General features: G+C 43.1%; 1 protein-coding gene across 1 annotated transcript in view; it reads right to left on the reverse strand.

Moving 5' to 3' along the window:
• Window positions 1-3,699: 3,699 nt before the first annotated feature.
• LOC108674985 (protein EFR3 homolog cmp44E) overlaps window positions 3,700-20,662 on the reverse strand; it is a gene marked incomplete in the record, with an annotated part of 27,031 nt that continues 10,068 nt past the window's right edge. The window contains 16 exon segments of the mRNA XM_047880368.1: window positions 3,700-5,578; window positions 7,174-7,353; window positions 8,132-8,294; window positions 8,870-8,998; window positions 9,744-9,901; window positions 10,773-10,842; window positions 11,142-11,167; window positions 11,395-11,500; window positions 12,826-12,989; window positions 14,518-14,604; window positions 15,164-15,456; window positions 16,826-16,955; window positions 17,328-17,406; window positions 18,510-18,703; window positions 19,513-19,632; window positions 20,297-20,449. Coding sequence (XP_047736324.1) covers window positions 5,402-5,578; window positions 7,174-7,353; window positions 8,132-8,294; window positions 8,870-8,998; window positions 9,744-9,901; window positions 10,773-10,842; window positions 11,142-11,167; window positions 11,395-11,500; window positions 12,826-12,989; window positions 14,518-14,604; window positions 15,164-15,456; window positions 16,826-16,955; window positions 17,328-17,406; window positions 18,510-18,703; window positions 19,513-19,632; window positions 20,297-20,449 — 2,229 coding nt within the window.

Here is a 20,662-nt window from a genome sequence, read left to right on the forward strand (position 1 = left end):
TGAATTAAGTCCGACCTGTGAATTAAGTCCGACCTGTGAATTAAGTCCGATCTGAATTATCACCCAAGCGTTCAATTCACAACCAATCGATTTGCTATATGAATCGATTTAGACAGAAATATGCCTTTCTAGAGGAAAATATGATTAATTGTGCATTTTCAAATTTCTGATAATTATATTTAATTTGAATATTTCATCTGTAAGATCTTTCATTGACATGTGATTTAGTCGTCAAACGTTGCTAATTAAGCTGCGTTTCGAACCTTTAAGATCCATAATTCAAGTCACGAATAATCTATTCGAGGTTGACCCACGCTTCGTGAAATTTAGATACCGTTCTACGCCATGGCTGAACTATATTCCACCGAGTTATTAGTTCAATCATGATTCAAGTCACCAATGTGTTCTTAAAAACCAAAATACGAGTACTCGATTTTACAGGCCTTAACTTTATTGCCTAAACAATGATTAATTTCGTTAAATTTGGCATAAATTGTCAAAAGAAATTTATGAAATTTCAAAGCAAACATATATAATTTCCTTAAAATTCAATTAAAATTTCGGTCACAATGGCAGCCACGAGACTCTATGAGTTCAGCTAAGTTAGCGGATTCAACGCAGCGAGCGATGTCCCGGGGCCATACTTTCAAAAAAGTTAAGAGATTGTAAGTTCATCAGCCAATCATTGACGGCCTTTCAAGCAAAATCCACCAATCATAGACAAGAAAATAGAGCGTAAGTACTTTCGTTAACTTAGCGAGTTTTGAATGTATGGCCCCTGCTTTCGATTTGCCGCGCATGATACGAGTTTTTTGTGGCCGACTGTCTTAGTGAGTTACGGTCAACTTCGGAATGTGGCACACAATTGTGACTGAAATTTTTTACAGTTTCTAATCCATGTAAAAATATTAGTTTATAACGAAAACATTTTGCAGTTGAATAGAATATCTTAACGCTCATAAATCGATTGCCCATACTTCTAAGCAGAGTAATCCTGTATAACGACTCGTTCTGCTTTTGTCTTTTCGAATACTAGGACGAATGGTATTCTTAACTTGTTTTCTAACTCAAATTTTTACGTATTTCAGGTACGGATTATTTAGGTATTTGAGCTAGGCCTTAAAAAATAATACGTCTGGCGACCAACTTCAACATTGAGAAGCATGTTTCCTTGATCATGAGGTCAGATGTTACTAGCGCAAGCTGTCACAACGAAATACAGAATTCATTGTAGTAAATAATGATCGATGTATTTCAGCAGTTTTAAATAGGCCGTATCGTACTAATTTCGCTTCCATAATTATAATAAGCGACGGGGAATCAAGAGTGACAGTGCGCTGGAACTGACGCGCGTACGTGGCATCGAAAAATAAGGAAGCCTGTTGTCGCTGCAAGGCATGTACAGCGTCGCCGCGGATAATTTGGATGTATGAATGGAAATTTTTCTTTGGTGAGTGAAAATTTTATTTATTTCGTATCGAAGGGAGTATCTCGAATTATACAGAGACTGCATCTTCCTTGATCCTACTAAACGCAGGTAATACAATTTATTCTCTGAGCCAAATAAGTGAATTACACCATCAGATTCTGAGCCGTCAGTGTGAACATGGATCGAGTTTGCATGCCCAGTAGACATGCCCTGTAAACACAGGATTGCTTACATTGCAAGCACAGGTTAGGAAGTAGTTATTGAGAGTGATTATATTGGACGTGAACGGCCATATATTGTTATATATTGTGACAATTGGTCATAATATATATATTGTTCCTCGAGATTGTGATGGTCAAGAGGCCGTCCCGTGCGATGGGATCACCATAGTAGATGAACCTAACGAACTTTATTATGAACGATTAACAGTTCTAAGTTTCGCTGAAAACAAATTTAGATAGAAATCATTTCCAAATCCCATCTAATTGAAATTAAGATTGAAAGGAAAGGTGAAGAAAGTAATGCAGCATTTCAATATACGCTTTTATGGAACAATCAATCAACACTCAGAATCAACAGCTCTTAGATGATAGGACTCAGCCTCAAGATAATCGGAATGCAGACGCGCTTACCAACGCTGGGACAGCGATATACGTTGTTCAGAGAGTGGGAGAGGGAGAGAGAGTGGGAGAGAGGGAGGGAGAGGGAGAGAGGGAAGGAGAGAGGGAGGGAGAGAGAGGGAGGGAGAGAGAGGGAGGGAGAGAGTGGGAGGGAGAGAGTGGAAGTGAGGGAGGATAACAACAAACAAGAGATGATGCAACTCTAGCACAGCGAATCAAAACAGACGAAAAAGAGGTTTCCACACAACATCGATGACCAAAAATTTCGCTATTACGGAGGCTTTGGGGCCATCATATACTTTTTTCAAGAAAAATTTCTTATCAACCGCGCAAGGCTGTCACCCAAAGCGTTTTACAAAATTTCGTATCTAATTTTCAAAATTCAAGCTGAGTGAAAATTTAGTCCTGATGTGACATTGGTCTATAAATTTCAGTGTATAGTGTTAGGAACATGCTGGTGTTAATGTTTGCATGTCTTCTCTTTTCAGGTGATAATTTAGTCGAAGAAAGCTCAATTCTAGCCAACCTTTGTTTGAGACCTATAAGACTTTCAGGTCCATTTCAAGTCCACAGGAAGATCAACAGAATTTCTGCAGTGAAATGATTTCGGAACAAATCACGGCGATATCGGTGATGAAGCAATCACTCCACATATGGTGCGCTGCCGAACTCGTTAATAAATGAACAATACAAATTATTTGCTTTTTGTTAAATTGATTAATAATAATATTTACACCAATACAGCCACACACAAACAAAAACCCCACATAATTCCGATCGAAATCGAGGAATGTCAAGGTCTCTCTATGGTAAGCAGACCGACACCAATGATCTCACCACAACTCAGTCATGTACAGGCGCTTTTCCTGAACATTGACAACTACAGAGATTAGAGACTCCGAAATAAACGAATTACAAAACGGGTGCAAGTAAGGCAATCAATGATAGAATAGAATAGAATAGAAGTGTCGGCGTTGAAGAAATAGGCCCATTTATGGCCTGTTGCCGATTCTTGAACTTTTCGTGACTTGATTCACAAGGGATCCGGCCTTTGAAACCCGATCTTTCCATAGCTGACGATTGATTGAGATACCCTGATGATTGATTGATGATACCCTGATGATTGATTGATTATACCCTGATGAAGGGTATAACTTTTAAAATCTATTTCAGGAATCACCATTCAATGGACGAAAGGTAATACAGAATAAGCCCCCTCAGGGGGGACTTCTTACGTGTGTCTGTGCTCGTCAGAAGTCCTATAAGATCTCGCGCTCCTAGGGGGATTGTCCCTGAGCGCCCCACCGCTGAGCTCGCGGTGTCTGACTGCAGATCTTAGTTGTGGGGTTAAGTTATTATGTAGGTAGGATTCCTTACATTTCCCTTCTCTGTCTCTCTCGTGCGGGCGGCCGACATCCCATGTAAGCGACCTCTTGTTCGAGTGTCTTCGTTTCTGTTGTATTTCACCTGTCCCTCCTTGTCACTTCGTCTCTTTGAGATGCTAACGCTGCTTCTTTCGAGCCAGCTTCAGCGGGCAAGACAATTGAGACCTTCCGCCCCTTGTGGGTGATGATTAACTTGAGATTTTGAATAATTGCATGAGACCTTCCGCCTTGCTGGCGATGTTATATTTTGACCTTCGGTGCGAAATAGCTTGATAGCTGAAGCGCTAGCAAACCATTATACTACTACTACTACTACAGAATAAGCATTCAGAAATGACACGTCTCAAATAAACTATACTCAATAGGTGACAAAATTGAGATGAATATAGCACGGAATCAGCGACCAATGGTTATTATGCTGCTTCTAGCATTACCAGAGAGTCGGTATTCAAGTGTCAACACATAATTCCCTGCAGGTCCAACAAACAATAAAATTAGTTTGCTGCGCATGGTCAGAGGCAGTAAAAGCTTCCTAATAGAACATGAAGATAACCACAACCCTATGTTACGATATGCATCCTTACACCCAAACTTACGTTACAATAGACATTTCATTTTCTGCCACATTATTGCAAGAAATAACTACTACGCTTATAGGTACATGAATTGAATAATTCATGTTCAGTACAATACAGTCATGTTCAACACACTGAATAATACAGACATGTTAAACTACACCACATACATTATTTCAAACCAACTATATTCTGCACTTATTCGAGCAACAATATCAATTGATGGTTGAACTCCAATAAGGTAGAGGAAGAACTGGACCTGGCGTGACAGTACCAGACTTGCAAACAGACATAGTCCGTTAGAAGTGAGCTAAACTTTGATACAAATGCACTGAATTTCACATAAATTTGTGTTTTCGCGAGGGGAATTATGTATGTAAAGAAAGCATCAACGTTATGTTACAGAAAGAACCGGAAAATGTTACTGAGCTTCAATAGTTCATCTGAATAGACTCAGAAGCAAGGTCAGTAATAGCGGAGTGCATTGAGTTCATCGCATCTACGGTCCTACTAAATGCAAAATAAAAAAAAACCCACCGCAAATAAAAATTCTAGCACCGTATTTTAAAATGCTTGGCGTAGCGTTGATAAATAGTCTTCTTTGCCAAATTAGGACGATGAGAATTTATTCCAACCTAGAGACTTGACTTGAGTAACGTGAACAACGTGTGCTGAACATTGAGTCAACTGAAGAGAACTAGTCATTATTTAGCAATTATTAGCGTACAACCAGCGAGGTATTGTAACATCGGAACCTGCACGATTTACCTTCACAACCAAGTGTCCTTCTTATGTTAATGTCATCATAAAAATGTTCTACAAAATTAGATGATTTAAAGCGAATACAGCATGGTATTTTATTGACAAATATGAGAGTTAACAGACATTAACGAACCGTCATATAAAAAACGTAAAAATAAATCGTTATTAAATAAAGGGCTAGACAAGCTATCAGTACATGAATGAATTCAATGAGGGAGTTCAAGAAATTAAATTATTCGAACGGGTAATATTATAGCATAAAGGTTTGTATTCACGGATAAAAGGATTTAACCAGATAACGACACAATAAGCTGGTCTAAATGCTGACGAAGAACGACTTCTAGGATAGGTTCGTTAGCGAATCTTGAACATGAAGAATAGCAAGAGTTTCAGTTGAAGCTGTATGTGAGTGCTCTAGAAACTGCAGCGAGGTTGTCCACATTTCGAATTGGTGGTTTTGTCCAAACGTTAGAGTGACAGACGACAGTGCGAGAGAAACATTTCTGGTGGTCATTAATTAAATCAGTGGCAGACGTTGGAATGAGGTGCCATATTGGAAGAGAAGAATGAAATTCTAGCAAATTATTATCATTCAAAGAGCAGTTGAGAAGAGAGATATATGTCGAGATATCAACAAATAACAATATCAGGGTAAGGGAGCTGCAGCGTGAGAGGCTTGAGGCCGGTGACGGGGTGGCACGCTGCGACGGTCGAGGTCGGGGGGAAGGCCAGGCTGGAGGCCGGCGTGGCGGTCGACAGCGGCAGGCGACTGAACATTTCTGTGAGCTTCATCTGTAGCGGCTCAGGCTGCAACACAACAAAGAATATCAGCAATTACTTGTATCTTTAACATCTGTAGCGGCTCAGGCTGCAACACAACAAAGAATATCAGCAATTACTTGTATCTTTAACATCTGCAGCGGCTCAGGCTGCAACACAACAAAGAATATCAGCAATTACTTGAATCTTTAATCTCGCAAATCGCAAGTTCACCTAAAATTTAAAAGCGACGGAAACGCCAAGTAAATTTATCATATCTTCATTGCAAACGTTTGATTGCTAGCCCCCATTTTTAGGTGAAAAACTTTCGAAGTTTCATTTCATTTTACATTTCTGACAAAGCTTAATTTTCACACTTTCATTGTTAGGGAATTAGAATGAAAAGAACTTTACCTATAATGCGTGAAAAGTCTATACTACAAGAAAAAAATTAGACATAATTATAGACAATTTTGTAAATTATGGCTAATTTAGTCATTAATTAAATTAATAATAAAATTTATTAACTAAGACATAAATTTGATAGAAGTGTGATCAGTTTATCCAGATAAAAGGCGAAGTGACTGTCAAGCTTATTCTCTAGGCTCCACGAAATTAAATTTTCATACTGAAAATATGTTAGGCATTGTTGCAACTTTGCATAGAAGTTGAAGCTCTTGAAAATAGAAAATATTTTCAAAATAAATCAGCGATAAAAGAATGGCAAACTCAACGACATTAAAACGATGAACAAAATATCATTGGGTACGAGTCATGCATACCTGAGGTCTGGCAAGCAGGGCTGCATACGAGTCATGCATACCTGAGGTCTGGCGAGCAGGTCTGCATACGAGTCATGCATACCTGAGGTCTGGCGAGCAGGGCTGCGTACGAGTCATGTGTACCTGGGGTCTGGCGAGCAGGGCTGCATACGAGTCATGTGTACCTGGGGTCTGGCAAGCAGGGCTGCGTAGGAGTCATGCGTACCTGGGGTCTGGCGAGCAGGGCTGCGTACGAGTCATGTGTACCTGGGGTCTGGCGAGCAGGGCTGCGTAGGAGTCATGTGTACCTGGGGTCTGGCGAGCAGGGCTGCGTACGAGTCATGCGTACCTGGGGTCTGGCGAGCAGGGCTGCATACAAGTCATGTGTACCTGGGGTCTGGCAAGCAGGGCTGCGTAGGAGTCATGCGTACCTGGGGTCTGGCAAGCAGGGCTGCGTACGAGTCGTGCGTACCTGGGGTCTGGCGAGCAGGGCTGCGTAGGAGTCATGTGTACCTGGGGTCTGGCGAGCAGGGCTGCATACGAGTCATGCGTACCTGAGGTCTGGCAAGCAGGGCTGCATACGAGTCATGCGTACCTGGGGTCTGGCGAGCAGGGATGCATACGAGTCGTGCGTACCTGGGATCTGGCGAGCAGGGCTGCGTACGAGTTGTGCATACCTGGGGTCTGGCGGGCAGGGCTGCATACGAGTCGTGCATACCTGGGGTCTGGCGGGCAGGGCTGCGTATGAGTCATGCGTACCTGAGGTCTGGCAAGCAGGGCTGCATACGAGTCGTGCGTACCTGGGGTCTGGCGAGCAGGGCTGCGTACGAGTCGTGCATACCTGGGGTCTGGCGAGCAGAGCTGCGTGCAAGTCGCGCGTACCTGGGGTCTGGCGAGCAGGGCTTCATAAGAGTCGTGCAGGAGAGCGTAGGTCTGCTGACGCCGTCTCTCCTCCTCGCCCCTGAAGCGTTCACTCGCAGGCCCCGACATGAAGCCCAGGCCCGCGGCGGCGTTCTTGAACGCCTCGAACGGCACCGTCTCCACGCCCTGCCCCGCCTCACGCTGCACAAAATTCAGAGTCAGGACTCACTTGAAAAATTATTTGCTTATACTGTTCAAATTGATACACTTTCTTTCCGACCAAGGCAAGTGGGCCAAGATGGTACATAATGGGCAAAAAGTGCATCGCTAATTAGACAAAGTCTTACTCATTTCTCTGGATGCTTGGGAAGAAAAAATTTCGTGCATTTTCCTGCAACGGTCGAGTGAGGGATGATTAAATATTGATCACACATCACTGGTAGTGTGCTATGTTGCTATAATCAAGATGAACGGTTTTGTAGCGTTCTTTCTTAAATGGAAAAATAATACATTGCGGAACCAAGTTATCAAATTGATGCCCATAGCAATCAATGAGGTCAAGGAACAATTCCTGACACAACATTAAATGCCAAGAAAGTAATTTTCTTTTATTTCTTCGCAAGAAACTTCATAGTAAAGTTTATACGCTGGCTGGTTCCTGCCTATCACTGCAGCTTCACAAACATTTCAACATTAGCGAGTGCACAATCTATGCAGGCTGAGATCCATAAGGATGATCCATGTGATCCTCTTGCAAGACACACAGAGGTTCATCACGGATGATCTATAAGATCCTCCTGTCAGGCACACTGTAGTCCAATGTTTTGTGTCCTCCATGACGTAAAGAGCCACATCCTCACACGGAAGAACGCTGGCAACATCCACACATGCAACGACAATCATAGCCACTCATGTTAATCAAAGTTAATAAACAAAACTCGATGTCATGAGATATGCCCCGTGATTGGGGCCGCCGTACCCGAGCCAAGCCTGGGGAGGAAGCAGCGCTGTCCGTCTCCTCTTGGATGCTGTCCCCGGCCATGGGGAGGTGCGATGTCGTGTACGATGAGGAAGCCGTCGTGGACGCCCGCCTCAGGCTGCTCGTGCTGTTCGTACTCCCCAGCACTCGCTGCTTGTTCAAGCTGCAACCAAATGATAACTTAAACATCGTCTCATTTAACTTTATTGCAGTGATCACTATTCGAAAGGAAAATAAAGAGATTATATTGCAAAAAATCAGGTTTAAACGAGTAACCGGCAAATTAAAGATTTATTTTTACTTCAGCGAATAATAGTAAAAAATCAATGAGCCAAGTCTAATCACAAAAGAATTTAGCTGGTAGTTCAGAGAAGAACAATTTCCATGCCATTAGGGTAGTGATTGATTGGTTACTACGTATATACTTAGTATAAAGTACTATATATACTATATAGTAAGTTCAACTAAATATTAACAAGATAATTAAGGTTGGACACCAACTCTGCAGATGCCTTCAGTTTTATTTATCATATACTAAGAGGACATCCATCAGATTTTAAACGTCAAGAAGTCTGCTATCGGTCTAAATCTGTCCTGCCTTGTTCTTTATCTCATCCCAAATAATTAGAAGTTCAATGAAACTAATCTTCAATTAGGCATATTGCGTCAACTCATACATGAATATCATACACGAGATGAATTCAACGCGTCGCGGCGTTGGAAAGAAAGTCAACAGACCTGGTGGGCGCGAGGAGCGAGACGATCTCCTGCCTGTTGAAGAGGAGGTGGGGAGGTGGCAGAGTTTTTTGTGGAGTGACAGCGGTGGTTGCTTCCTCACTTGGCAGCATCCAGGCTGCTTCTGCTTGCCTGCAAAACAAAGAAAACAAATGAGCAACACATCCATGATATTTAAGACAAATATTAGGGTTCACTTATGTGATGATTTCTAGTTTCAGGAATTTTTCACGCTGCTCCTGCCTGTCTGCAAAGCAAAGAAACCAATGAGCAACACGCCCATGATATTCAACAAAAATATTAGGGTTCACTTATGTTGATTTCTAGTTTCAGGAATTCTTCAGCAGATGTTCTGGCAATATCGAAATATAGGAAGGGCGTGCATGTCTTACGTTCAAGTTATTTGTTGTTTCATTGTGAAGCGAGCATTTCGGACTCTAGGCAAGCGCCTATATTATAAATTTTATAATAGATTAGTTGAGTACAGTATAATGAGAGTCAATAATTGCATTATAATTGTCTTGTGTAATTTCGTTTGTTGCTATAATTGTGTAATCATGTGTTTGTTCATAAGAGTAAGAAGTCCTTTCGCCGATGCGCTTCACTCGTCTATTCCTCATCTCTACTTCAATTAACTGTCGAACCTGGATTAATCCTAATAAACCCAAACTTAACCATTGTAAGTTACCGTCAATAATTCAAAAAGAACCTGAACTAATAGAACTCATTACAACTTTCACTAAATAATATATTCGAACATACTTTAACCAACTGAAAGCGAACACTCTCTGGTATTGTCTCTACGTACTAATGAGTGAGACCGGCGTAATACATGCATTAGTTATAATTTAATACGTAATAATAATAATGAGATCACCGGCGCGTGATGACGGCCTGAACATGAGGACCAAGTTCAGGGACGATGACAGCAGCGACGACCATGACGGCGGCGACGGTGCTGTGCATGCTGGCGACCACGTCACCGCTCACGCTGCTGCTCAGGATGCTGCTGCTGCTCACTGTCACCGCCCACTCCTGTCACGTGGTCACCATTGGTAACAAGTTCATGCATTCGAAGAGTAACAGGAAGCGCCATAACATATATATAAGCAATATTTATGCCCAAAGAAACAAGTTAGTTTAGGCTAACGTCACCTCTCACACCTGTCACATGGTCAGCTTCGGTAACAAGTTCTTGCATTAAGAGTAACAGGAAGCGCCAGAGTGTAAATATAAGGAATATTTATGCCTAGAGTAACAAGCTTCTGCTAACGTCGCCGCATTTATAAGCAATATATATGCCCAATGTAATAAGTTTCTGCTCATATCTCCGCCCACTCCTGTCACGTGGTCAACTTTGGTAACAAGTTCATGCTTTCGAAGTGTTGCAGGAAGCGTTAGATTATAAATATGAACACTATTTATGCCCAGAGTAACAAGTTTCTGATAACGCCACCGCCCACTCTTGTAACGTGGTTAGCATTGGTAAGAAGTTCATGCCTTCGAAGGGTAACAGGAAGTGCCAGAGTATAAATATGAACAATATTTATGCCAACCCTATCATGACATATTTATTTAATTTGTTATATAAGTTTCTGCTAACGTCACCGCCCACTCGTGTCACCATTGGTAACAAATTCATGCCTTCGAAGCGTAACAAGAAGCGCCAGAGTATAAATATGAACAATTTTTATGCCCGAAATAACAAGTTTCCGATCATATCTCCGCCCGCTCCTGTCACGTGGTCAGCGTTATCAGTAAACTCCGATAGCTGATGGGTCTGAGAATCATTCGAACTTCACTTATATTTATTACGATGATTACTACACAAGATGAGTAATTACGCAGACTTATTTGATTACAATTATCTATCGAAATGCAACGAATTGAATGCAGCGGTCCAAACCTGCATGTTCAGCACGGTCCTGACCTGCATGTTCAGCACGGTCCTGACCTGCATGTTCAGCACGGCTGACCTGCATGTTCAGCACGGCTGACCTGCATGTTCAGCACGGTCCTGACCTGCATGTTCAGCACGGTACTGACCTGCATGTTCAGCACGGCTGANCAGCCGTCCTGCTCACACATATAATACATTGTATAGTCTGTCTGACAGCCGTCCTGCTCACACATATAATACATTGTATAGTCTGTCTGACAGCCGTCCTGCTCACACATATAATACATTGTATAGTCTGTCTGACAGCCGTCCTGCTCACACATATAATACATTGTATAGTCTGTCTGACAGCCGTCCTGCTCACACATATAATACATTGTATAGTCTGTCTGACAGCCGTCCTGCTTACACATATAATACATTGTATAGTCTGTCCTGAGCCGTCCTGCTCACACAGATCACACACTGTATAGTCTACTGCTGTGTTGGCTGTGTGGCTGCGGTCCTACCCACACTGAGGCCGCTACGTGTACTTAGATCACTACGTGTACATAAGCGAGTGTTGATTAAGTGACCCCTGAATCACCAACAGGTGATGTCTGAGACGCTCCTGAAGGATGTACCGCACCTGGACGGAGGAGAGAATCTCCAGGCCGCAGGTCGTCCAGAAGTTGGACTCCTGTGCGTTAGGGGGGCCTTCACGTGACGTCATACTCAGCCCCTCAGTTGACAACCTGCAACATATGATGCCAGCATTACTTCACGTGACGTCATACTCAGCCCCTCAGTTGACAACCTGCAACATATGATGCCAGCATTACTTCACGTGACGTCATACTCAGCCCCTCAGTTGACAACCTGCAACATATGATGCCGGCATTACTTCACGTGACGTCATACTCAGCCCCTCTGTTGACAACCTGCAACATATGATGCCAGCATTACTTCACGTGACGTCATACTCAGCCCCTCTGTTGACAACCTGCAACATATGATGCATTACTTCACGTGACGTCATACTCAGCCCCTCTGTTGACAACCTGCAACATATGATGCCGGCATTACTTCCATGTCTTCAGGGCTCAACAATATAACTATAATTCATGTAGTAGGTTTAGATTACCTTAATTGTTGCACGAGTAAGATGCAACATGAACGTTAGTAATATTATTCAGGTAACTGCGGCCCATTGGCGTCAGTTGAATGTCATAGAGCCATGAGATGTGGAAGCATAAGTGAATAATTCTGACAGATACTCTTACAAGAAGTTGATGTGAAAATTCGAAAATAACTTACCTGCTGTTGATAAGAATCTTCAAAAACATTTTAGCTCTGATTGATGTGAAAGGTTCTAAAATAGCTTACCTGCTCTGGATATGGAAGCTTGTAAATTGCAAATAATAATTTACAACTATAAAAGATGTCAACATGACTGCATGCTGCGAAAAAGTTTGAAGATATTCCTCCAATAAAATTTTACCTTTTTTTGAAACCAACAAAAACATCATACTCGCTGTCCATGTGGAAGCGCCTAAATCTAAAATAATAATTTGCAACCATGAAAACTCTCATTATGATCACATGTTTAGTATCCCTAGTGTTTCAGACGTTGCAGTCCTATGCCACTCTGGAGCGCTGGGCTTGAAGAAATACACTGAGACTGAAGACACACTAAGAAGAAGTAAGAGTGAAGACACACTAAGAAGAAGTAAGAGTGAAGACACACTAAGAAGAAGTAAGAGTGAAGACACACTAAAGAAAATATATTGAGAGAATGTTACTGACGTCGGGGCGACAGGGGCTTGAAGAAATGTACTAAGGAAATTTCATTTTAAAATGTAGGTACTTAAATGTAAGTTTCATGAGAGAATGTTACTGACGTCGGGGCTAGAGGGAGGCTGGAAGAAATGTACTTAGTAAATTTAATTTTAAAATGTACTTAAACGTAAATTCATGAGAACGTTACTGACGTAGGAGCGCAGGGCTTGAAGAAATATACTTAGTAATCTTCATTTTAAAACGTACTTAAACGTAAATTTCATGAGAGAATGTTACTGACGTAGGGGCTAGAGGGAGGCTGGAGTGGGGCAGCAGCGCGGACAGCACCTGCAGGATGAGACGTCGCACCGTCGCGTCGCTGCTCACCGACAGCCGCAGCATGCGCGCCAGGAACGTCGTCCTCAGGGACGCGTAGCTCAGGGGGTGCGTGTCACGACGCGCGATCTGCAACGTAAACACGTGTACAAGCAACATCTGTAACATAAACAAGCAACATCTGTAACGTGTACAAGCAACATCTGTAACATGTACAAGCAGCATCTGTAACGTGTACAAGCAACATCTGTAACGTGTACAAGCAGCATCTGTAACGTGTACAAGCAACATCTGTAACGTGTACAAGCAACATCTGTAACGTGTACAAGCAACATCTGTAACGTGTACAAGCAACATCTGTAACGTGTACAAGCAACATCTGTAACGTGTACAAGCAACATCTGTAACGTGTACAAGCAACATCTGTAACGTGTACAAGCAACATCTGTAACGTGTACAAGCAACATCTGTAACGTGTACAAGCAACATCTGTAACGTGTACAAGCAACATCTGTAACGTGTACAAGCAACATCTGTAACGTGTACAAGCAACATCTGTAACGTGTACAAGCAACATCTGTAACGTGTACAAGCAACATCTGTAACGTGTACAAGCAACATCTGTAACGTGTACAAGCAACATCTGTAACGTGTACAAGCAACATCTGTAACGTGTACAAGCAACATCTGTAACGTGTACAAGCAACATCTGTAACGTGTACAAGCAACATCTGTAACGTGTACAAGCAACATCTGTAACGTGTACAAGCAGCATCTGTAACGTGTACAAGCAACATCTGTAACATAAACAAGCAACATCTGTAACATAAACAAGCAACATCTGTAACGTGTACAAGCAGCATCTGTAACGTAAACAATATACAGTTGTAACGTAAACAATATAGGTACATCTGTAACGCACACAATATACATCTGTACCGCATGCAATACCTACAGCTAGCAATAGGCATGCCACGTCATTCAACTGTCAACAATAATGCGTTAATATTTAGATATTATTCGAATTGAATTTATCACCTGTTAATTACACTTTTATAAATTAATTGAATGATTCCATCTTTCAAACGACCAAATTGCTATTAAAACGACTACCTATAAATTTTGCATTCTTATAATAAATATGATGATTGTATTATATATGTCGTTTCATACTCCGCGACTAGGTTATATATCTTACAAAAAGCTAATTAATTGTGTTTTTTGGCTAAAAATTCAAGAAAAATAAAGTAATAAGGTATCTGACTGTAATAAAATCGCCCTCAAAGAAACGGTTTATAAAAAAGTACATTAATTGTCATGAGCAGGACAGAATTGACTAGAGAAGAAGTGTTATGTTTCACTCCTGTGGTTCCCATACAAACGAACAGTTTAACGGGTCGGACGAATTAAGTGATGGTGGCCTGGGGATCAAATGGTGTGCTTTCAGTTCATACTTGCAGGCAGTACGTGGTGGTGTGGCGTGGGTGGCGAGTCTGGCGTGTGTGACATGTGTGGAGTATGTGGCGGGTGTGGCGTGTGTAGCAAATGTGGCGTGTGTAGCAGATGTGGCACATGTGGCGGTTGTAGCAGGTGTAGCATGTGTGGCGGATGTGGCATGTGTCACGTGTGGCATAAGTGGCATGTGTGGCGGCTGTACCTTAAGGAGGCAGTTGAGGAGCAGCTGCTGTAGCCGCACCTCAGACGCGGGGCGCAGGCCCTCCTCCACCTTCTCGCTGCCCGGCACCTGCAACACAACCAAACCTTATTACTTAAGATCAACCCAAAGTAACAAGTAGCCAAGTACGTATTTAGAGTTCGTTTAGGGACACCAACCTAAAGCCATGCTGCAAGCACCACGCTCGACTGCGACCAGGCCCCGCCCACCAGCGACACCGAAAAATGAACTGTGCTTCCTAAGGCCAGCTCCTTTCATCAGCTCGTTTCATGTTAAGCTAGCGCTTAACAATAGCACGCAAATGTTCAAGAAAGAGAGCTACATTTTACGATTTTTATAAAGATTTAGGCAAAAGTCTTCTCAAGTAAGTTTATTTTTAGTAGGGGAGTTAACTTAAACCTTAATAGGGGCATAAATATACGATAGTAACGTCACGAAACTTCACAGTTTGACATGGGGTAAAAGAGAATTTAATGATTCATAGAATAAAACAGACATCAGATCTTAATCGGGTCCTAACCAGCATGTTCATACATGTATAAAATACTTGTTCTATTACCTCTAGTATTAGAACATGTATTTTCATTAACGAGAAAAATCGTGACCTTTGTGATTAAAAAGGCATGACCTGCCACTTGTGGTAGGTGATGCTCACCTTGGTCATTATGAAGGGCATGACCTGCCACTTGTGGTAGGTGATGCTCACCTTGGTCATTATGAAGGGCATGACCTGCCANTGGTAGTCAGGCAGGTGGTGCGTGTACTCAGCCAGGGCGTGCACCAGCTTGTCCTGGTACTGCTGCTGCTCCTCCTGGGCGACCATCACGCCCCCAGCCCCCACCGCCAGCTGGCTCACCCGCTCACTCATCGACAGGCGCACCAACTCCAGCAGCGAGTTGATCATCTCGATCACCGACGGCCCTGCGACAATATTGTGATGATTATTGATCGATCTATCAATGATCAATCTATCAATGATCGATCTATCAATGATCAATCTATCAATGATCGATCTATCAATGATAGATCAATGATCGATCTATTAGTGATAGATCGACGAGGGATCATCTGCAAGATCGTGGTGGTCAACAATTGATCATCGAATTATCAGCTGAGAGATCATGGTGGTCAATTAATCATCGAATTATCAGTTGTGAGATCATATCAAGGAACCAGCTGCTACAACGTAGCTATCAGCACATAGCTAATGATGATGATTAATCGATCATGATGAATTTTAAAAGAATATTTCCGAATCGTGATTCTTATGGTGACGAGCCTTTGCATTTAATTGTTCCGTCATCATGGCAAGTGTACATGAATGGCGTGAGGCGGTGGAACGGCGTGAGGCGGTGGAACTAAATATGAAGTGAGGCTCTAGCTTGAGCAATATATATAATGGATTGTTCCTGGTATATACCTACTTGAGCAATGAAAAATCGTTCAATCTATATGAAATTTTTCCAGGAGCAGATTTGTCCAGGATCAGGATCAAGAAAACTTTACACAAGGCTCACCTTAGAAACTCCTGGGCGAAACTACAATGCAAGGACAGTTTCACTTTTAGATACCAGACTAACATAGACTCGTGCAAGACAGTATAGAAGCCACTGACATGAAAGAGGACGCTCGCAAATAATAACTCCAAGACCCATTGGGCTCCCGAGTCTCGGCGCCCCGAAATCCCGAACACGAATGCCGCACCGACACATTCGCCCCAAGCCCCATTGTGCTCTCGAGTCTGGGCCCCCCCCGAAGGCCTCAACACGAATGCCGCACCGACACATTCGCCCCAAGCCCCATTGGGCTCTCGAGTCTGGGCCCCCCCGAAGGCCCCGCACAAGAATGCCGCACCGACACATTCGCCCCGAGCCTCACTGGGCTCCCAAGTCTGGGCCCCACGAGGCACGCACAAGAATGCCGCACCGACACATTCGCCCCGAGCCTCACTGGGCTCCCAAGTCTGGGCCCCACGAGGCACGCACAAGAATGCCGCACCGACACATTCGCCCCGAGCCTCACTGGGCTCCCAAGTCTGGGCCCCACGAGGCACGCACAAGAATGCCGCACCGACACATTCGCCCCGAGCCTCACTGGGCTCTCGAGTCTGGGCCCCCCCGAAGGCCCCGCACAAGAATGCCGCACCGACACATTCGCCCTGAGCCCCATTGTGCTCCCGAGTCTCGGCCCCACGAGGCACGCACAAGAATGCCGCACTGACACATTCGCCCCGAGCCCCATTGTGCTCCCGAGTCTCGGGCCCCCGAGGCCCCGAACAAGAATGCCTCACCGACACATTCGCCCGCAGAGATGGGGATGATCTGGCCCAGGACGGTGGCGATGCCGCAGCGCGAGGGCGACGTGCGATGTTCGCTCAGGTGGCTGCGTAACATCTCGATCACGTTGATGCTGAACTGCGCCTGTAACAACACATGCGACTGCTTACTTAGTCTTAGACTTAGTAAATACTAAGTACTTAGACTTAGTAAGTACCAAGTACTTAGACTTACTATGTGTGGTTATAGTTCTGTACAATTAAAGAGACCAAGTACCCTCACTTTATGGGCACCGTACTCATGGCCGGAATGTTAGATCTACCCTGACGTTGGACATCGACAGTACTGCAACAGACACTACATGTGGAATACATGAACACATCTCAGCAACATTGACTGCTGTCAAATTGAGCACTATTGTCCAATTAAAAAATCACTAACCAAAGGCAGAATATGCGTACAGTTTAGCTCTGAGCTTTACGAAGACGTAAATAGATGTAGACATGACCATCTCACTTGAATTGAGTACATGATGATCTTGAAGATGTGGAGGGCGATGAGCTCGTTCTTCCATTGCTTGTGCTGGTCCATATGCCTGCACACAACAGTTATATCGAGAACAATACATCGAGTGCAAGACAAGTGTCGCATTCACAGCGCACAAGAATGAATACAGAAACTGAAATCTACAATTTAATTTCTTAGTTTCTTCTTATTTTACTTTTTGGGAACTAGTCTGCCTGTCAAGACAGGCAGACATTTTTGTAGAATTCGCTGTTTTTTGTCTTCTTAATGGCAAAGTGTTGGCAAACTACAATTTCCTTTTCAAAATTTTGATCTTTACGCACAAAATATTGTACGTGTACTTCAGACAACTCGTCCATACCTTGATATCCTGCATCAATTCATGGGGGATTTAACTGCAAAAAAATCTGGACGAAGAATGAATAATATAACATGAAAATTTTCTACCTCAATAGACTTGAAATTTTTAAGAATCTATAACTCAGTCTCTGGATAGATGAAGCGTTGTCATTGCTTTCATATTTAAGCTGCGGTTAATTATAGTTACCAGCACTGGGCAAAGGATTTGTGACAACTGTTGAGATTTGAATAATTTCCAGGAGCTGTAATATCAAAATAGAGTTCGTACCTCGTCAGCCAGTCACAGACGACTCTTTCAGTTAAATCTTACAATCACAGACGAGAAAAAGACCGCTACATGTACTTAGGCCGCTACGCATACTTAGAACGCTACGTGTACTTAGGCCGCTACGTGTACTTAGAACGGCACGTGTACTTAGAACGCTACGTGTACTTAGGACGCTACGTGTATTTAGGACGCTACGTGTATTTAGGACGCTACGTGTACTTAGGCCGCTACGCGTACTTAGAACGCTACGTGTACTTAGGCCGCTACGTGTACTTAGGCCGCTACGTGTACTTAGGCCGCTACGTGTGCTTAGGCCGCTACGTGTACTTAGGCCACTACGTGTACTTAGGCCGCTACGTGTACTTAGGCCGCTACGTGTACTTAGGCCGCTACGTGTACTTAGAACGGCACGTGTACTTAGGACGCTACGTGTACTTAGGACGCTACGTGTACTTAGGCCGCTACAGAAACAGGAGTAAGACACAGGAATAAGACACAGGAATAAGACACAGCAGTAAGACACAGCAATAAGACACAAGACATACACAAGCAGAGGCCTGATGACGCTGCCGACTCTGCTGAAGGTGACGCGGGCCAGCAGCTCCCTGAGGCAGCTCTCAGCGAGCTCGGGGGGCGTCTTGCTGGCGCCCTCCACCGCGTCCGGAGCGTCACCGCCTTCAGCGCCGCCGTCGTCACCAGCCTTGCTCGTCTGCAGCGCTGCCTTGTCGCTGTCGTCCGCCTGTGGGTACTCACAAAGAAGGTTATATTGTCTAAATAATGACAAATTGCATGTACCGACTGTACGTCCATTTAGCGGGCAAAACTGGGTAAAATGGCCCATATAAGGGTAGAGCTGCATCGTAATTTAGACAACGTCTCAATTTTTATGAATGTGGCGTCGCTTTGAGGGAAACGAGTCAGACGCAATGCGTAGTTAACTGAGGAATCTTGCACGTTTTTGCATGATAGCGTCTGGGGAAAATTCAGAATTAAAAAAATTGAGAGCAGGAGTAGGTAGTTCACAATTGGACGGTGTTCAAAATTGTACTCCGAGCTTATGACTATGTACCATGAACTAAGTAGCATATGAGATGAACCCTCCATGAATAGCAATACCCAATATCAGATATAGGTATTAGACAAACTATTAAAGCTTCGAGCAGGAACGAGTAAATAGATACAAAAAATTCCTATTAAAAAATCTAATGCAACAGACTCATGTACCAAATAAAATTATACATTTTTCATTATATATTATTAAATATTCTACATTGATTCATAATAATTCATAAAATAAATGTAAAATTCAAAATTAAATTTTTTTGACATTCCACCAGCAATGAAAACGATGATGAAAATGAATTATTATTAAATATGACAGAAATTCAGGGGCCATACTTTCAAAACTCGCTAAGTGAACGTAAGTACTTACGCTCTATTTTCTTGACTATGATTGGTGGATTTTGCTTGAAAGGCCGTTAATGATTGGCTGATGAACTTACGATCTCTTAACTTTCTTTGAAAGTATAGGACTAGCAGAATAATGACCTGCAGTGCAGGAGCGTTCTGTATGTTGTAGAGCAGCGAGGGCACGAGCTTCTCCATGTGGCACGGCTGCCAAATGTTGTTCTCGCCCAGGTCGTTCCAGTCCGTCTTGCGCACCACGCCCTGACATCACGGACAAAAACTAAAACATTAACAAGGCGCTATGTACGTATCGACCCGGTGAATGTACGTATCGACCCGGTGAATGTACGTATCGACCCGGTGAATGTACGTATCGACCCGGTGAATGTACGTATCGACCTGGTGAATGTACGTATCGACCCGGTGAATGTACGTATCAATGCAACATCTACTCTTTATTCGCGCTGTTGCTAAGAAAGTGGGTCGGTATTTGGACAAAATGATACATTTATTTTTGTGAGCGCGGAATGTTAACAGGAATTTCCAGCAAAATAAAATCAACTACAGCATTAGCTAGGAGCAGCAGATGCACTTAAGAAGATAATTAATTGATCTTGATTATACGTTTGGCAGGGTACGGGCTTCAAGTGATAATCATGATTCGACCAGGACAATAACATGGTACGATTTTATCAATACGGTGATAGTGTATAAAGCCAGTATATATAATTAAGAAAAATCTTCGAGATTTTATTGAAATTCATCATATCATTATTGAGTGTCTAATATCTGATAGTGTTAGTGAATTTAGCCCGTAAATAATTGAAGTAAAATCTTCGAGATGACATTAAAATGTATCATATCAGCGAGCCTAAAATCTGCACGTAATCCTGCAGTCTCTGGCATGAAGGAGTGATGTGTGTACCTGGAGGCCCCTGATGCCGGCAGTGCGCAGGAGGGTGCGAGTGTGGGGCTGGTCGTGGGCGCTGAAGCACAGCGACGAGAACTTGCTCACTAGGAAGTCGTAGCGTCGGTGGTACGACGGCGTGTCTTCGCGGATATTTGCGAACTTCTCAAACTGCAGGACAAGTAAAAAGTCTTTAGAAGAGCTGCAGGACAAGTAAAAAGTCTTTAGAAGAGCTGCAGGACAAGTAAAAAGTCTTTAGAAGAGCTGCAGGGTAAGAAAACGTGAGTCTTTAGAAGAGCTGCAGGGTAAGAAAACGTAAGTCTTTAGAAGAGCTGCAGGGTAAGAAAACGTGAGTCTTTAGAAGAGCTGCAGGGTAAGAAAACG

Source organism: Hyalella azteca, unplaced genomic scaffold (assembly GCF_000764305.2).
Source record: "Hyalella azteca isolate HAZT.00-mixed unplaced genomic scaffold, Hazt_2.0.2 contig5323, whole genome shotgun sequence".
Taxonomy (NCBI): Eukaryota; Metazoa; Arthropoda; class Malacostraca; order Amphipoda; family Hyalellidae; genus Hyalella; species Hyalella azteca.